The sequence below is a fragment of the Oncorhynchus clarkii genome, chromosome 22 (assembly GCF_045791955.1).
Source record: "Oncorhynchus clarkii lewisi isolate Uvic-CL-2024 chromosome 22, UVic_Ocla_1.0, whole genome shotgun sequence".
In the NCBI taxonomy this organism is placed as follows: Eukaryota; Metazoa; Chordata; class Actinopteri; order Salmoniformes; family Salmonidae; genus Oncorhynchus; species Oncorhynchus clarkii.
Window position 1 is genome coordinate 36021542 of NC_092168.1, and position 17379 is coordinate 36038920.

The 17379-nt window shown below is 41.7% G+C and overlaps 1 protein-coding gene across 1 annotated transcript in view; it reads right to left on the reverse strand.

Moving 5' to 3' along the window:
- Positions 1 to 837: 837 nt before the first annotated feature.
- The window catches only part of LOC139380828 (ras-related protein Ral-B-like), a 37747-nt gene continuing 21205 nt past the window's right edge, over positions 838 to 17379 (reverse strand). Inside the window, exons 2-5 of the mRNA XM_071123917.1 lie at positions 4013 to 4230; positions 3433 to 3641; positions 2884 to 3061; positions 838 to 2694 (exon numbers count right to left, since the gene is read on the reverse strand). Of these exons, the coding sequence (XP_070980018.1) occupies positions 2569 to 2694; positions 2884 to 3061; positions 3433 to 3641; positions 4013 to 4126 (627 nt within the window). The 5' untranslated portion in view covers positions 4127 to 4230 and the 3' untranslated portion in view covers positions 838 to 2568. The remainder of the gene's footprint in view (positions 2695 to 2883; positions 3062 to 3432; positions 3642 to 4012; positions 4231 to 17379) is intronic.

Sequence of the window (17379 nt, forward strand, 5' to 3'; positions counted from 1 at the left end):
AACTTGTTGGCTTCCCCGTGGGGGGAAATGTAGGGAAAACAGTCACTTTCAAACTAAGGATTCCATGGCTAATTGAGGCACAACAGTAATTCTGCTCATAAATTAAGTAAGTATGAAAAGAGGACACATTGACACATCCAGCCCAAAGTGGGAGGTTAAAAAATTACTTTCTTAGTCACCAAAGTACCGGAGCATGCCAGGGCTCTCTGGCCCCCGTTCCTGGAGCGCTACCCTCCTGTAGGTTTTCAATCTAACCCCTGTTGTAACTAACCGGATTCAGTTTATCAACCAGCTAATTATTCAAATCAGGTTTGCTAGATTAGGGTTGGAGTGAAATCCTACAGGACTGCAGGTCTAAAGGAACAGGGTTGGAGTGAAATCCTACAGGACTGCAGGTCTAAAGGAACAGGGTTGGAGTGAAATCCTACAGGACTGCAGGTCTAAAGGAACAGGGTTGGAGTGAAATCCTACAGGACTGCAGGTCTAAAGGATCCCTGTTTTTTTGCACCATCATAACACGTGACATGTATCCATCGAAATAACGGCAAATGACTAGCTAAGGACACCGTCTGGTATTTTTGCTTCCCTGGTCCATAACGACATGATGCAAACCATTACTTTACTTACACTAGGAGGGTAACTGTAGGCTACTGCACATGCATGCAATCAGAAACACAGTTGACAGGTATATCAAGTACTGGAATACTAGTATGCATTTCCAAATATACATTCAAAAAAAGTACATCAAAAGGAAATATTGTCTACTCCCATTTGGTTGAATCAAATACATTTTACACACTATAGTGACAATTTTACTTTAAGAAGACCACGCCAATATTACAAAGAAAAAAGCATTTATTTGGCAACATTTTGAAGACATTTTTTTGTTCAAAAGACAGTGAAAAACCTAGCAATAGTAGACTAGCTTTAAAACAACAGAAGAGGACACACATTTTTATAAAAGAGCAGAACAGTTAGGACAGTTGTTGGAAATATTACTTTACTGTTGTAGGGCAGAACAGAGTGACTGATCCAACAATAACAGCAAACAAACTGTGTCCCTCACCAGAGTGGCGTTCATTAGGGCACAATGTTTTTCAGCAACAACAAAAAAGTCCCTTCCTGTTTCAGTCAATTTTCTTCCATTTGGTGCCAAATAACATGACCCAGGTTTCATTCACACGGACACAAAGGAACCAGAAGTATCAACTGTTGTCTGATGCACATACATTCACTCAGTTAATTAACAAACATTATTTATATAGTGATTAGTTGGTAGGCGATATCATGTTATCCTTGTGTGGATGGCACAAACTGCTTTAGCATTCTCTAGCATGGGAACTCTGAACAGTTATTTCTTTTAGGTATTGGAAACAATGTAGTGCACTTTCCACAAAAAAAGCATTTGAATAAAACACCAAATAAGTACAAATATTAATAACCCAAAACTGAAGATGACTGGCTGATAGTTATGGTGCCAACTCTTATGGTGCCAACTGACCCATATCGAAAGGACTAATGGATGTGGGGGCAGTTCCATTTTCAGTTCCTGTGTTTACCAAGGAATGCCAGCAGGGGTCTCCAGAAACACTGCCTGTCCAGAACCACAGGACCTCTGGTTAGTAAACTGTTACAACTTCACACTTCAACATCCATCCTACTTAGACCAGGGCCAGGAGTTTTTCCTGACAATGTAAACTGACTGGCCCTAATAATATCACATGTGCTTTGAATCCTAAGACGATGAGCCTTCTTGATTGACAATTGCTTTATCCTATTGTAGAGGAAACAATGACACGTTCAGTCCTAGTCCCTCTTACTAACTGGTAAATATATATTTTTTAAAATCATTAACAAACTAAGCTTAGTCTGATGTCCATACCACAAACAGACATCAGTAAAAAGCATTGAATAGAGTTTCGCTACATTTCTGTCCTTGACTGAACCTATCCCCATTCACAGATCCATTCCCATTCTAGATTAAAATCCCCATGCACGTTGTAGACTAAAATAAATGGCATGATCATATGTTGACCATAAAGGACAGATATATTGAGATAGACAGAACAAGATCCAAGCAGACTGAAGTTAGTGTTTGGGGCAGTTTGGTAATTGGTTTGTTGTTATCAGGGGAGAGCTCATGCATTGCAGTCCAAGTCACAGAACAGTGGTCACCTTCCATTAAAAAAAATAAACATCCAGAATATCTATCAAAACTTAAGTTTTAGATGCAAAAACAGTGGTTGAGAATGTGGTAAACACCTGGTTTAGAAAAAAAAAAAAAAATTCACTTCAACAAGTAAACTGAAATTCCAAATTCCAATTTTCTGTATTAAAAAGCAATGAGCAAAATTGCAATTGGAATATTAGTTAACTTCTGGAATTGACAGTTTAAATAGAACTGACCCCAAACCTGCTAAACAACACTAAAAATATGGCCAGATTCAATACTAACAGACACATATTTCAACTCAACGTGAGGATGGATGCTCTGTGATTCTGGTCAAGTTGGTTCCTCAGCGTAACGATAGATTGTGGTGTTTTGTGTTGTAAAGGTCCATGTTGCGTTCAGAGTAAACAGCATCGCTCTTTGAAACTCTTCTTGTTCTTATTCTTGTGCTTCCCCTTGCCGTTTTTGTCCTTGTTTTCCGACATCTTCTTTCCCCGCACCTCCCGCATCAGGTCAAAGAATACCTTGAGAATGAAAAGGAACCATGTTACCACACACATTTACCTGAACAGACAATTACTCAAGTGATAGTCCACCACTATTTCTGAATTACTTGAGCACCTTGAAAATTACATATAGAAGAGAATTGTCTGCAATATGTAATTATAAACACGCCCACCCACCCATACACACAAACACACACAACACAGTACCTTGTCGACGTTGGCTCGCGTCTTGGCTGATGTCTCCACGTACTGCACCCCCCACTCCTCTGCCTTGGCTCGGGCCTCGTCTACAGACACTTGTCTGCGGTCCTCCAAGTCAGACTTGTTCCCCACCACCAACAGAGGAATCTTATCCTCTTCCGCTTTCACACGCAGGATCTGCTCTCTAAAAAACACACATTATAAAGACTTATTAGGATTGTAGATCCACAAACAAGCATTTAAAGGTACACAGGTCCTAGATGCATGCACCACACACACACACACACACACACACACACACACACACACACACACACACACACACACACACACACACACACACACACACACACACACACACACACACACACACACACACACACACACACACACACACACACACACACACACACACACACACACACACACACACACACACCACGGCTTGGGTCTTCTATCGTTACTGTCATCATTGTGACTCTCCAATCTGACTCACCTCCATATGACTGTCATCACTGCCATACCATACATGATAACTAATGAAGGATCACCAACCTGAACTCTGCTGTGGCTGTGAAAGACTCGTGTTCTGTGATGGAGAAGACTAGCAGGAAGCCCTCTCCACTCCTGAAGTAGTTGTCTCTGATAGCAGCATAGTCCTCCTGTCCAGCCGTGTCCAGGATATCGATCTGGACCTCCTCTCCATCCAGCACTACCTTCTTCCTGTAGCTGTCTGCCTTGGTGGGCTCGTAGTCCTCTACGAACTAGGAGGAGGAAACCACAGAACCGTCAGAATGTCTCCAGCAGACAAGACTAAGTTAGGCAGATAGTATGTAGCTGTCTGCCTTGGTGTCTCGTAGTCCTCCACAAACTGGACAGAGGACCAAGACGAACACCTCAACCACACAGTCATTGTGTCACAGTACTTAACGGGAAACAGTTGAACTTTGGGTAATGTGAACTTTTATTTAATTCTTGTCAAGTTGGATTACAGGGTTCAACACAATGTAACAATGATGTATGACAGGCTAGCAAACATGGAATGCTCAGTTTGTGTGAGCATGAATCGTGTCAATACTGCTGTAGCTATGCAATGAGTTGAGCTAAGTGTGTGTGTGTGTGTACATGTTCTCACCTCGTCGTACATGAACTGCAGTGTGAGTGCAGACTTGCCCACACCCCCACTGCCTACCATGATGACCTTGTGCAGGGCCAGAGAACTCTGGGTCTTATTCTTACTGGCAGCCATCGCTGGTCTCTGTCTCACACACACACACCGTCACACACACACACACACACACACACACACACACACACACTGTCACTATTGCTCAAAACACTCACTGACACCACCTGTGGACACAGAGGACACAACAGGTAGACAGTGAGTAAAACACATACAAACAAGCAATACTGATGTTACACACAGTACTACACACAAGGCCCAGTCAACAGTCTACAAAGCTTGGGCGGTATATTGTATATACCGTATACTGTGGTATCTGGAAAAAGACACAGGATGTTTTCTCAATACCATCAAAACTATTTCTCTGGAGTTCTCCAATAAATGTCAATATTCGTAGCTATTTTTTAAGTTAATACCCGCAGTCAACTTGTGCAATAAGTTAACAGAGAAAGTAGATTATGTTCTTCATTTCACCTGTCACATTATTTTACATTATGAAGCTTACTGTAGTTCCGCAGAACAGTTGAGCCAGTCACGTGTTTGTAAATAGCACAACAAGAGAAAGCAGGAGCCGGTGAGTCCATAACCTTCCATATCTATCGGCATGTCTCTGTTGTGCGGTGCACATGAGGTGATGAAGGTACACTTTTATGCAATTTCCTACTAAATGTTTGCCATCAGAGATATTATAATGGCTTTCTGCCAGATGTCAAATAGCTCTAGATGAGTTATATGTACAGTTGCCATTTTTTCCCTGTGCTTCCTGCTAGTGTTTTATTCTCCGCCATTCTTCTCCCCTCTGCACATGCTGCTCTTCCTTCAGAAAAGCTGGCATCACAACTTTGTTCATTTGCGCAATTTATCTCATTCACTTTCATTTGTAAATGTCCACACTATCCGAAAATGACATTCGGTAGCTACTGGCTATGCTTATATAACTTTATAAACTGTATTTGCTTGTCTTTAGTTTATTTTCGCTTTTGCTCGTTAGCATTTGTGATTTCGCTATTAGTTTGTTCTAATTGTGTTAGCATTCTGGTAATCTAGGCCCAATGGGCATTTCTTGCCTTTTTAGCAACCCCATTGTATGCTATGCTGGTAATACTGTAAATCCCGGGATGAAAGACAGTATGATGATATGAAAATCTTTATGATGATATGAAGCCATCATGCCTACTTCTGTTGGGTGTCATTTTTAAATAGGATAAATCCCTCTTAAGGACAGCCTAACTCATAGAAAACCTCAGAAAGAGACAGACACCTTCAGGGCAGGGCAATAGCTTTGCATATACAGAACACTGTGCAGTTACTGTCAGGTGACTTTTAGTGCCAAGAGACATTATGTCAAAGTAGTTCAGTGGGTGAAATTATAATATGCTCTGGCCAACTGATATCCCTTGACAAGGCTGTTTAATAACATATCGTCTGCCATTTATTTGAACCATCATGGCCTTTGAGCTTCAGTGAGAACAGTTTCAGCAGTGTCAAACTGGGAGTTATCAATAGAAAGAGTCATGGAAATAGTAATCTCCAAATGTTTCAACAACTACCCTCTTACAGAGTCATACCCTCATACAGCATCATAGCCCCACCCCCCCCAACAACACATTGTCTCAGCTCCCCCGCCCTCCTCCCCCAGCAAGGGCATCATGTGGGTAGGCAACAACAACAAAACATTTTTTATTTTTTTTAATCCAATCACGATTTAAAATTCAATGGCTGTTTACCGTAATGGCTGACTTTAGGACCATGTGGAGCATTGCTGCCAGCCTGTGCCCCTTTTAGAGGGCTGAGACAGTTCCATTTGATTTACTGGTCAGTGGTTTAGGCAGTGTTCCAATTGCTTTGAATTTGATGTCAGCATTTGAACTTGGCCTAGTAAACCTTGTTGTAATCTGATAGCCAGGGGTTAATTTAATAGGGAAGTGGGGAGCCCTCCTTTTTGGTGACCATTCAAAACCAAAGGCTGTTTTGTTTGCTATTAGCTGTGAGCCTAATTGTTATTTTAATTGATTCACCCATTGACGTCGGTTTTGAAGTCAGCCTTGATAGCGAGTATTATGCATCTATTTCATGTTGCACTGTATGCACTGTTCCACAAGTAGGCTAAATTAGTCAATGTAGCCTATGTATAATGAGGTTGAGTAGTACATTGTACACACCATTCCACAGACCTTTAAACCTAATATACTGTAAACCTAATACTGCTGTGATACTGTCTGGGGGACATTTTTTGGTTGTGTTTTTGCTGTTCTCCAAATAGCATTTTAGAGCAAAACAAACACAGCACCCCCACCCCAAACTACTTCCTGCGGGTATGTACAGAGTCACTGTAATGAGGATAAATTAGATCTGGAAAATGAACTGCATCCTGTAACATACTGTAACAACTCCCTTCACACTGTTGTGAAGGCTTTGTCAAGGAAGGGACCAAGCCCTGTCCTTCCTGCTTCTGTGTAGCATAGCCTACTGACATGCATCTTTCTCTCTCCACTCTACCCCTCCCTCCCTCCAGGCATGGCCACAGCCAAGCTTAGCTGGTTACCATGACAACCTCCACCCCGCCCCAGTACAGGTAATGTCTTGTTGACACATGCACATAACATAAATGGTTGTAGCATCTGTCGACCGACTGTGGGGTGCAAGACTAATGAGGAACTTTGTTCCAGTACGCTGATTTTGGCACTGATCATTTCAAGAGGACATTTAGCCCATTGACTTGTCATAGACTTGCCCCAAACTGGCAGAAATGTTTCCGTTTAGAGGGGTGGCGACTTCACTAGTCTCATTAGTACATTTTCTAACACATCTTCCCAAAGAATTTAATCGAACATCTGACACAATTATGCAAAACATTTTGTTCTGGGTATACAGGTAAACACATGAACCTTAACTGCTGTAAAATTGATGCCCGGTTTACATTGTGACGCATTTCATTAGGCCGTACATCATCACAAATTCTTGCCCCGCTCCTGAACGGACAAGTGGAGTGTTTGTAAAGCAAGATGGAGGTGAACCCATCTCCCGTCAGAGATCGCATTTATTTTGGGAGATTGCAAAATACAACCTTTTTATTCAAGACATTATATATAATAGATCGTTTCAGGTGATAATAAAACATGTTTTGCAAATTTTTCCTCAACTTTTTTCTCTAACTTTACAGCAAGTCAAGCTAGCTTGCACTGCAGAGCAGCTAGCTACCTAAAAGCTAGCCTAGGTTAAAGATACCACTGTAGCTAACGACCTATATCTAATAATTATCATCAAAAACAAACATCACGGCCTCCTGAGTGGCGCAGAGGTCTAAGGCGTCCTTACAGTCCTGGGATCGATCCCAGGCTGTGTCACAGCCAGCCATGACCGGGAGACCCATGAGGCAGCGCACAATTGGCCCAGTGTCGTCCAGGTTAGGGGAAGGTTTGGCCGGCCTGGATGTCCTTGTCCCATCGACTCCTTGTGTAGGGCCGGGCGCCTGCAAGCTAACTTCGGTCGCCAGTTGCACGGTGTTTCCTCCGACACATTGGTACGGCTGGCTTCCGGGTTAAGCGAGCAGTGTGTCAAGAAGCAGCGCAGCTTGGCAGGGTCGTGATTCGGAGGACGCATGGTTCTCAACCTTAGCCTCTCCCGAGTCCGTACAGGAGTTGCAACGATGGGACAAGACTACCAATTGGATATTAGGGAGAAAAAAAAGTGAGGCAACAGTCATAATATAAGTGGCTTAGCAGCCAAGGTGTATTATTTAATGCTACTATTAATATAGTACTCACTTGTAGCAATGGGTAATTATTAACAAGTTGCTAGCTATCCCATTAAAACTTCTTAGGGCTGCAATCCCGTTAATGGGATCGGTATGACAACAGCCAGTGAAAGTGCAGGGCGCCAAATTCAAAACAACAGAAATCTCATAATTAAATTCCTCAAACATACATGTGTTTTATACCGCTTTAAAGGTAATCTTGTTGTTAATCAGTGTCTGAAAAAAAAGCTCAGTATACATTGGCGTGTTACGTTCACTAGTTCCAAAAACATCCGGTGATATTGCAGAGAGCCACATCACTTTACAGAAACACTCATTATAAATGTCGATAAATACAATTGTTAGACATGGAAATATAGATATACCTCTCCTTAATGCAACCGCTGTGTCAGATTTCAAAAAAACTTTACGGAAAAAGCAAACCATGCAATAATCTGAGAAAAAAAAATATCCGCCATGTTGGAGTCAACAGAAATCAGAAATAACATTATAAATATTCCCTTACCTTTGATGATCTTCATCAGAATGCACTCCCAATAATCCTTGTTCGATAATGTCCATTATTTATGTCCAAGTAGCTACTTTTGTTAGCACGTTTAGTACACAAATCCAAACGCTTGTGCAGGTCCAGCCGAACGTCGGATGAAAACTTCAAAAAGTTATATTACAGGTCGAAGAAACTTGTCAAACTAAGTATGGAATCAATCTTTAGGATGTTGTTATCATAAATCTTCAATAACGTTCCAACCGGAGAATTCCATTGTCTGTAGAAATGCCATGGAACGCAGGTCGCTATCATGTGAAATGCGCATGACCAGGACCTGGCTCTCTGCCAGACCACTGACTCAAAGAGCTCTCATCCGGCCCCACAATACAGTAGAAGCCTCATTCAAGTTTCTAAAGACGGTCAACATCTAGTGGAAGCCTTAGGAAGTGCAACATAACCAATATCCCACTGTGTATTCAATAGGGGCTGGATTGAAAATCGACCAACCTCAGATTTCTAACTTCCTGTTTGGATTTCTTCTCCGGTTTTTGCCTGCCATATGAGTTCTGTTATACTCACAGACATCATTCAAACAGTTTTAGAAACTTCAGAGTGTTTTCTATCCAATGCTAATAATAATATGCATATATTAGCAACTGGGATTGAGGAGCAGGCCGTTTACTCTGCGCACCTTTCATCCAAGCTACTCAATAATGCCCCTGCAGCCATAAGAAGTTAAGCCTTCACCGAAAACCACATTTAAATCTTCTTCTGTGGTTTGGTAACTTCCTGTTCTTCGACAGACTCTGGCTGGACTGAAGACAACGTAAAGTTGTTTTTTGTTGTTGAAATATATGGAGTCTGTCTCGCAACGGATCCTTCAAATGCAAGGGGGCATTGCAATTCCACTCGATTGTGGACGTCCCCAATTGAAATGCATGACATCCGGCGCAACGTAATTGAGTGCTTATGGGTAATGTGGAGGCTTGACATGACACTTTGCTACTTCAGCTTGGTTTCTGAGTAAAGGCTCACACACATCGCACCGAATGTGGATCTAGCGCTCTTCTGCCGATTGTTCAGCGCTCTGTGTTTAGGGACCACCCGCTGCAGACTTGTTGGCTGACTGCCAAACATGATTCCACATGTAAAATCGGTGTCCACTCGGTTCGCAAATTACGTTCAGAGGTGCTAAGTACTCTTGGCCAGCAAATGCTATTGGTGTGTCTGAGCCCTAAAGACAGACATTTCCATTCAGAAACTGAGCACACTACTAGCACATGACAGACAGACAGAAGAAAATAACAACAGGAATCAATTCGTCATACAGTCAGCACACAGAGATAAGAAACAACTGTCCCTGTTAAGGCAGAGCATTAAGCCAGTCTTAAGTCTATTTCCCAAGCCTCTGCATGTCACCCAACTCACTTTGTCATATCTTTACCCCTCCCCATCCCCCCTCTCTTCTCTGTCCTGCCTCAGGGGATTTCAGTCACATCTTTCCCAGGTTCATGTGAATGTCTCCAACAAACATGTCAGCGCAACATAAACAAAGACAAACACTATTTCACTAAACTGTGCATTTTACTGTTTGACTAGCTGCAAGTCAAATGAATGGGATCCGGGATAGAGAATTTTAAATCCAAATGGAGAAAATGACACAAAACAAATGTTTCATTACTATTGCGTATATTGATTAACATGCATCTGTTTTAATGCACACTTGGCCACAGTTAAGTTATAATTTATCTACAGCAGAAAACTAATAACTCCATTAGGTTAGTTGATTATTGCCAAAGTGATACATGAGAAACACTGACACACACAGGCTCCATAATAAATTGATTAGAGCAGATGTATTGCTGTGGGGCATCACAGTCAGCTACGGGCTACGGTCAGCTGGGCCTAGCCTATACTGCTGGGACATGTAGGCCTAATGTCAAGGTAAAACTCCACTGACTCGGGGGCTAGGGCAGAAGTAGAGTTATTTTCAAATAAAATTTTATTTGACTGGTTGTGGTGTGTACGTACAGAACTGTTGGGACGAAGTCATCAATGCACTTATTGATGATGCCAGTGACTGATGTGGTGTACTCCTCAATGCCATCGGAAGAATCCCGGAACATATTCCAGTCTGTGCTAGCAAAACAGTCCTGTATCTTATCATCTGTGTCATCTGACCGTGTCACTGGTGTTTCCTTCTTGGGTTTAAAAAAAAACATGTAAGCAGGAATCAGGAGGATAGAAATATGGTCAGATTTGCTAAATGGAGAGCTTTGTACGCGTCTCTGTGCGTGGAGTAAAGGTGGTCTAGAGTTTTTTTCCCCTCTGGTTGTACATTTAACATGCTGGTAGAAATTAGGTAAAACGGATGAGTTTCCCTGCATTCAAGTCCCCGGCCACTATGAACGCCATCTCTGGATGAGCGTTTTCCTGTTTGCTTATAGCCGTATACAGCTCAGTGCGGTCTTAGTGCCAGCATCGGTTTGTGGTGGTAAATAGACAGCTACGAAGAATATAGATAACTTACTTGATAAATAGTGTGGTCTACAGCTTATCATGAGATACTCTACCTCAGGCGAGCAAAACCTTAAGACTTCCTGACTATTAGATTTCATGCACCAGCTGTTTACAAATATACACAGACCACCACCCCTTGCCATACCGGAGGCGGCTGTTCCATCTTGCCGATGCAGCATAAAACCCTCCAGCTGTATGTTATTGATGTTGTCGTTCAGCCACGACTCTGTGAAACATAAGATATTACAGTTTTTAATGTCCTGTTGGTAGGATATTTGTGATTGTAGTGTGTCTATTTTGTTATCCAATGATTGTACGTTGGCTAATAGTACTGATGGTAGAGGCAGATTACCCACTCGCCATCAGATCCTTACAAGGCACCCCGAAGTGCGTCCCCGATATCTCAATCTCATCTGAATCACAGGGATTTGGGCCTTTTCGGGTGTCTGAAGTAAATCCTTCACGTCCAACTTGTTAAAGAAAAAATATTATTCCAGTATGAGGTGAGTAAGTGCTGTCCTGATATCTAGAAGCTCTTTTCGTTCATAAGAGATAGTGGCAGAAACATGTAGAAAATAAGTTACAAATAACGCCAAAAAACACACAATAGCACAGTTGGTTAGGAGACCGTAAAGCTGCAACCATCTCCTACTGTGCCATTATTACATTTACGGGATGTAACTTATTTTACCCCCGTTTAACTTCCTGTCTTTGTTTCTAGTAACCATGGCAACATGGAGGCCGACTGACAGAGGCAGCCCTGAACTGACAGGAAGGACACACCGGCTGGCAGCAGTCATCAGGCCCTTCTGGCTGACTGCAGAACTCAGCACTTTTAAACAGGAGGTACATGTGTTACTAACTTCCATCCAACACACAATGAGACAGGGCAAGAGAAGCGGACCTGCTACACTACAACTCAACCTAGTTTATCACTCATTCACTTTCAGTTAGGTCTCAGTTTAAAATGTTGTACCAATACAATGCTACTGCCTAATCTACATTACAATACCTTAACAGTATCATTACAGATAATGTCATTGTAGGCTCATTGAAGAACAAACCCTGAATCGCTTGTGAATGAGTCAGAGTCATGGGATCCCTTCTTCGTGTCCTTTAACTTCACGGCCAGGCAGTGACAGTCTCAGCTAAGTTTAAATGGAGGGTGGCCCCTCGTGCCAGGCCTCAGCAGAAATCACTGCCTTCTAGTTGACCTATATATACAGCCTAGTACAGTACAGGGCTGTAAGGATGTACTAGGTCTATCTGACTGGTCCGTCTGTGTCTGGCAGCTAGAGGCTGTGGAAATATAAATGACCGGAGTGTACAGCCAGGCTAGAGGAATTCATTTGGATTCCCTAGACCAGGTATTCCCAAACTGGGGTACGCGCAATGCCATCAGGGATACGCCAAATAAAAATGTGATTCAATTTTTTTTTTAAATGAGTATTCTCGTTTCACTGCCGAAGATAAAACTAAACCATCTAGTGTCCAGCAGTACTATACTGGCACCTGTCAACGACACAAGTTGTTCTGCTTCCATGAGCACATCCAATGCTAGCATCAGTAATTCTACATTTGTTGTTAGCTCACCTAGCTCACCCCTTACCCAGGAAAGCACCAAACAACAGGCAGGGACAATGGACCGTCGACGAGGCGCAAATATGATGAGAACTACATTGATTTGGGGTTCACTTATATTGGGAGTAGTGCCTTTCCTCAGCCAGTGTGTTATACAGCGGTTCCTCCTTTAAAAGTTGCGAGCTTACACCACGGGACTTAGAAGTACCCAGCGTCACAGCTTCATTGCTCCAGACCACCACAAGGGGGAGTTAGATCACTCATTATGCATTTGAGTCCCAAGGTTTTTATATTACCAATCATATCGAGTGGTTGACGAACAATGACGAATTTGACGCGGGAAACCAGTCCCTGGCAACTTTCTTCAGCAGAGGTGGCTGAGAAAACATTACAGTGGAAGCAAATGTAAGCAGTTATAACGTCATAATGAGTCAAGCAAAACATTTACAATTGAGAGGAGAGTTAGTTAATGTAGAGATAAACAATTGTGCATATGTTTTTGTCATAAAGTTAATTTACGAAAACCGCTATTTAGCAAGTTAGCTGACTAGCTAACATTAGCTAGCTGGTGTTATGACATTAGTATGAATTTGTAATTCGTGTTGTTTAATGTTTTAGGGACTCCTGAGAAAACCAGCAAACCAGGCTGCCGTCTTCTGAAACAGTGGATGAAAAGATTCTAGCTAGCTAAAGCATTTACTGCAAATTGAATGTACAATTGTGTTAGCATGCCTTGCTTGCATTTGCCATTCAATGCAGCTGAAGTAACATAGCTAGCTAACTATTTATTTGCTTATTGTGTAGTGGAGAATAAAAATAACTGTATGCCTATGTATGTGTAGCTAGCTAAAGTATGCAGCCGATCTGTGTATGGACCCTAAAAATGTTGGTATGAATATTAGTTCAGAACCTATCTATGAACCTCAGCTATCATAGTTGTATCGACTTAAAATCTGAATGGCATTAATGAAGCCTATGGATTGAGTAGAATATAATAACTTTATTGTGCCAAGGATGCAAGTCCTATATTCATGTGCTGTAGTTATTACCACACATGAGATGCCCACATTGTAGCCTGTACATTGAATATATTCACTGATCAGGTGCGGTTCAGGTATGAATCTCTGTGAGACATTTTTTTTTCAGTCATATCCAATACCAGGTGTATCAAACTCCATTCTTTGAATGATGCTGTGTCTACATGTATGTATTACAATTATACAATTCAACAGTGTTTACCACTCCTGCTCCTAGGAATCAATGATTCCACATTGTAACTTGTAAGACTGATGTAATCCTGCATTAATCTAAGGACACAGAATAGGTGTAGTATTCTAATGAGATACTTCATTTCAACCAGTGGAGAATGTTAAATGCTTTATTGAAAGTTCATTATCCAGGTGTTATAAATACATAATACATGAATTATACATATTATAATTGTAATATTCTAAATACAACTTCAATCTGTACTTCAATGCACATATGGTGTGCATTATAAAAAAAGAGAAAGAAAGAGGTGGGGAGAGAGGTGTAGAAGACAGAAAAGGAAAGAGGTAAAACACAGAAGCAGGGAAGACAGCATGATTAATGAATTACAGTGCTACCCTAATATTCTCTCAGTGTCTCTAGTGGTGTCTCCTAATCAGCCTTGGGCTCCCAGTCGGCCCGAATCTTAAGAGTGGGTGAGGTGGCGATGACGGGACTGGCTTCCTCTCTCACATCAAAACATACCTGTAGACGAGAGGCCGATGGATAGAGAGATAGAGCGCATGATTAAGCTTTTTTTTTTTTTTTAATTCTAACACGGTCAGTCATCATAATCATCAGGAGGTGAAATGCAAAACTGACCTTGGATCATTAACTCTGGGACTACTACATCTCTATCTGTATTTCAATGTTTTTTATTTTGTCTTTTTTTTTCACCAGGTAGGCCAGTAGAGAACAAGTTCTCATTTACAACTGCAACCTGGCCAAGATAAAGCAAAGCAGTGCAACACAAACAACAACACAGAGTTACACATGGAATAAACAAACGTACAGTCAATAACACAATAGAAAAGTCTATATACAGTGAGTGCAAATGAATTAAGATTAGGGAGGTAAGGCAATAAAAGGTCGAAGTGGCGAAATAATTACAATTTACCAAATAAACACTGTAGTGATAGATGTGCAGAAGATGAATGTGCAAGTAGAGATACTGGGGTGCAAAGGAGCAAAAAATAAAAAATAACAATATGGGCATAAGGTAGTTGGATGGGCTATTTACAGGTGCAAAAATCTGTAAACTGCTCTCATAGCTGATGCTTAAAGTTAGTGAGGGAGATATGCGTCTCCAGCTTCAGTGATTTTTGCAATTTGTTCCAGTCATTGGCAGCAGAGAACTGGAAGGAAAGGCGACCAAAAGAGGAATTGTCCTTGGGGATGACCAGTGAAATATACATGCTGGAGCGTGTGCTACTGGTGGGTGCTGCTATGGTAACCAGTGAGCTGAGATAAGGTGGGGATTTCCCTACCAAAGACTTATAGATGACCTGGAGCCGATGGGTTTGGCAACGAATATGAAGCGAGGGCCAGCCAACGAGAGCATACAGGTTGCAGTGGTGGGTAGTATATGGGGCTTTGGTGACAAAACAGATGGCACTGTGATAGACTGCATCCAATTTGCTGAGTAGAGTGTTGGAGGTTATTTTATAAATGACATCGCCAAAGTCAAGGATCAGTAGGATAGTCAGTTTTACGAGGGTATGTTTTGCAGAATGAGTGAAGGATGCTTTATTGCGAAATAGGAAACCGATTCCAGATTTCATTTAGGATTGGAGATGCTTAATATGAGTCTGGAAGGAGAGTTTACAGTCTAGCCAGACACCTAGGTACAGTGCCTTGCGAAAGTATTCGGCCCCCTTGAACTTTGCGAACTTTTGCCACATTTCAGGCTTCAAACATAAAGATATAAAACTGTATTTTTTTGTGAAGAATCAACAACAAGTGGGACACAATCATGAAGTGGAACGACATTTATTGGATATTTTAAACTTTTTTAACAAATCAAAAACTGAAAAATTGGGCGTGCAAAATTATTCAGCCCCCTTAAGTTAATACTTTGTAGCGCCTCCTTTTGCTGCGATTACAGCTGTAAGTCGCTTGGGGTATGTCTCTATCAGTTTTGCACATCGAGAGACTGAAATGTTTTCCCATTCCTCCTTGCAAAACAGCTCGAGCTCAGTGAGGTTGGATGGAGAGCATTTGTGAACAGCAGTTTTCAGTTCTTTCCACAAATTCTCGATTGGATTCAGGTCTGGACTTTGACTTGGCCATTCTAACACCTGGATATGTTTATTTTTGAACCATTCCATTGTAGATTTTGCTTTATGTTTTGGATCATTGTCTTGTTGGAAGACAAATCTCCGTCCCAGTCTCAGGTCTTTTGCAGACTCCATCAGGTTTTCTTCCAAAATGGTCCTGTATTTGGCTCCATCCATCTTCCCATCAATTGTAACCATCTTCCCTGTCCCTGCTGAAGAAAAGCAGGCCCAAACCATGTTGCTGCCACCACCATGTTTGACAGTGGGGATGGTGTGTTCAGGGTGATGACCTGTGTTGCTTTTACGCCAAACATAACGTTTTGCATTGTTGCCAAAAAGTTCAATTTTGGTTTCATCTGACCAGAGCACCTTCTTCCACATGTTTGGTGTGTCTCCCAGGTGGCTTGTGGCAAACTTTAAACTACACTTTTTATGGATATCTTTAAGAAATGGCTTTCTTCTTGCCACTCTTCCATAAAGGCCAGAGTTGTGCAATATACTAGGATTGTTGTCCTATGGACAGAGTCTCCCACCTCAGCTGTAGATCTCTGCAGTTCATCCAGAGTGATCATGGGCCTCTTGGCTGCATCTCTGATCAGTCTTCTCCTTGTATGAGCTGAAAGTTTAGAGGGACGGCCAGGTCTTGGTAGATTTGCAGTGGTCTGATACTCCTTCCATTTCAATATTATCGCTTGCACAGTGCTCCTTGGGATGTTTAAAGCTTGGGAAATCTTTTTGTATCCAAATCCGGCTTTAAACTTCTTCACAACAGTATCTCGGACCTGCCTGGTGTGTTCCTTGTTCTTCATGATGCTCTCTGCGCTTTTGACGGACCTCTGAGACTATCACAGTGCAGGTGCATTTATACGGAGACTTGATTACACACAGGTGGAATGTATTTATCATCCTTAGTCATTTAGGTCAACATTGGATCATTCATAGATCCTCACTGAACTTCTGGAGAGAGTTTGCTGCACTGAAAGTAAAGGGACTGAATAATTTTGCATGCCCAATTTTTCAGTTTTTGATTTGTTAAAAAAGTTTGAAATATCCAATAAATGTTGTTCCACTTCATGATTGTGTCCCACCTGTTGTTGATTCTTCACAAAAAAATACAGGTTTATATCTTTATGTTTGAAGCCTGAAATGTGGCAAAAGGTCGCAAAGTTCAAGGGGGCCGAATACTTTCGCAAGGCACTGTATGTGAGAGTGGATTCTCGGCCCTCACTAGCATTAAAACTAAATAAAGGCAGACTGTGTGGAACATTATTCAAGACTGAGACTCTCTCCAATACAACCCAAAACTGCAGAGTTATGTGCATCCTTTCAAGCACACCCTTCTCATTAACTTGTGGTGAGTTATTCACAATTTGATGAACAAATAAAGTTTTATATGTTAGATGGCAAAATAAAAGAGCAAAATGATTGATTATTATTATTTGTGCGCTGGTCCTATAAGAGCTCTTTGTCACTTCCCACGAGTGGGGTTGTGACAAAAACTCACACTCAGGTTGAATGGTTGAATGTTTGAAGGGGTACGGCACTAACAAGTTTGGGAACCACTGCCCTAGATGAAACAGTGAGTCCATATAGCAGTTAGAGGAAAGCCCATGTTGTCTACACAGATGATACAGTGAGCCCATACATCACAGCCTAGCGCAGGGCC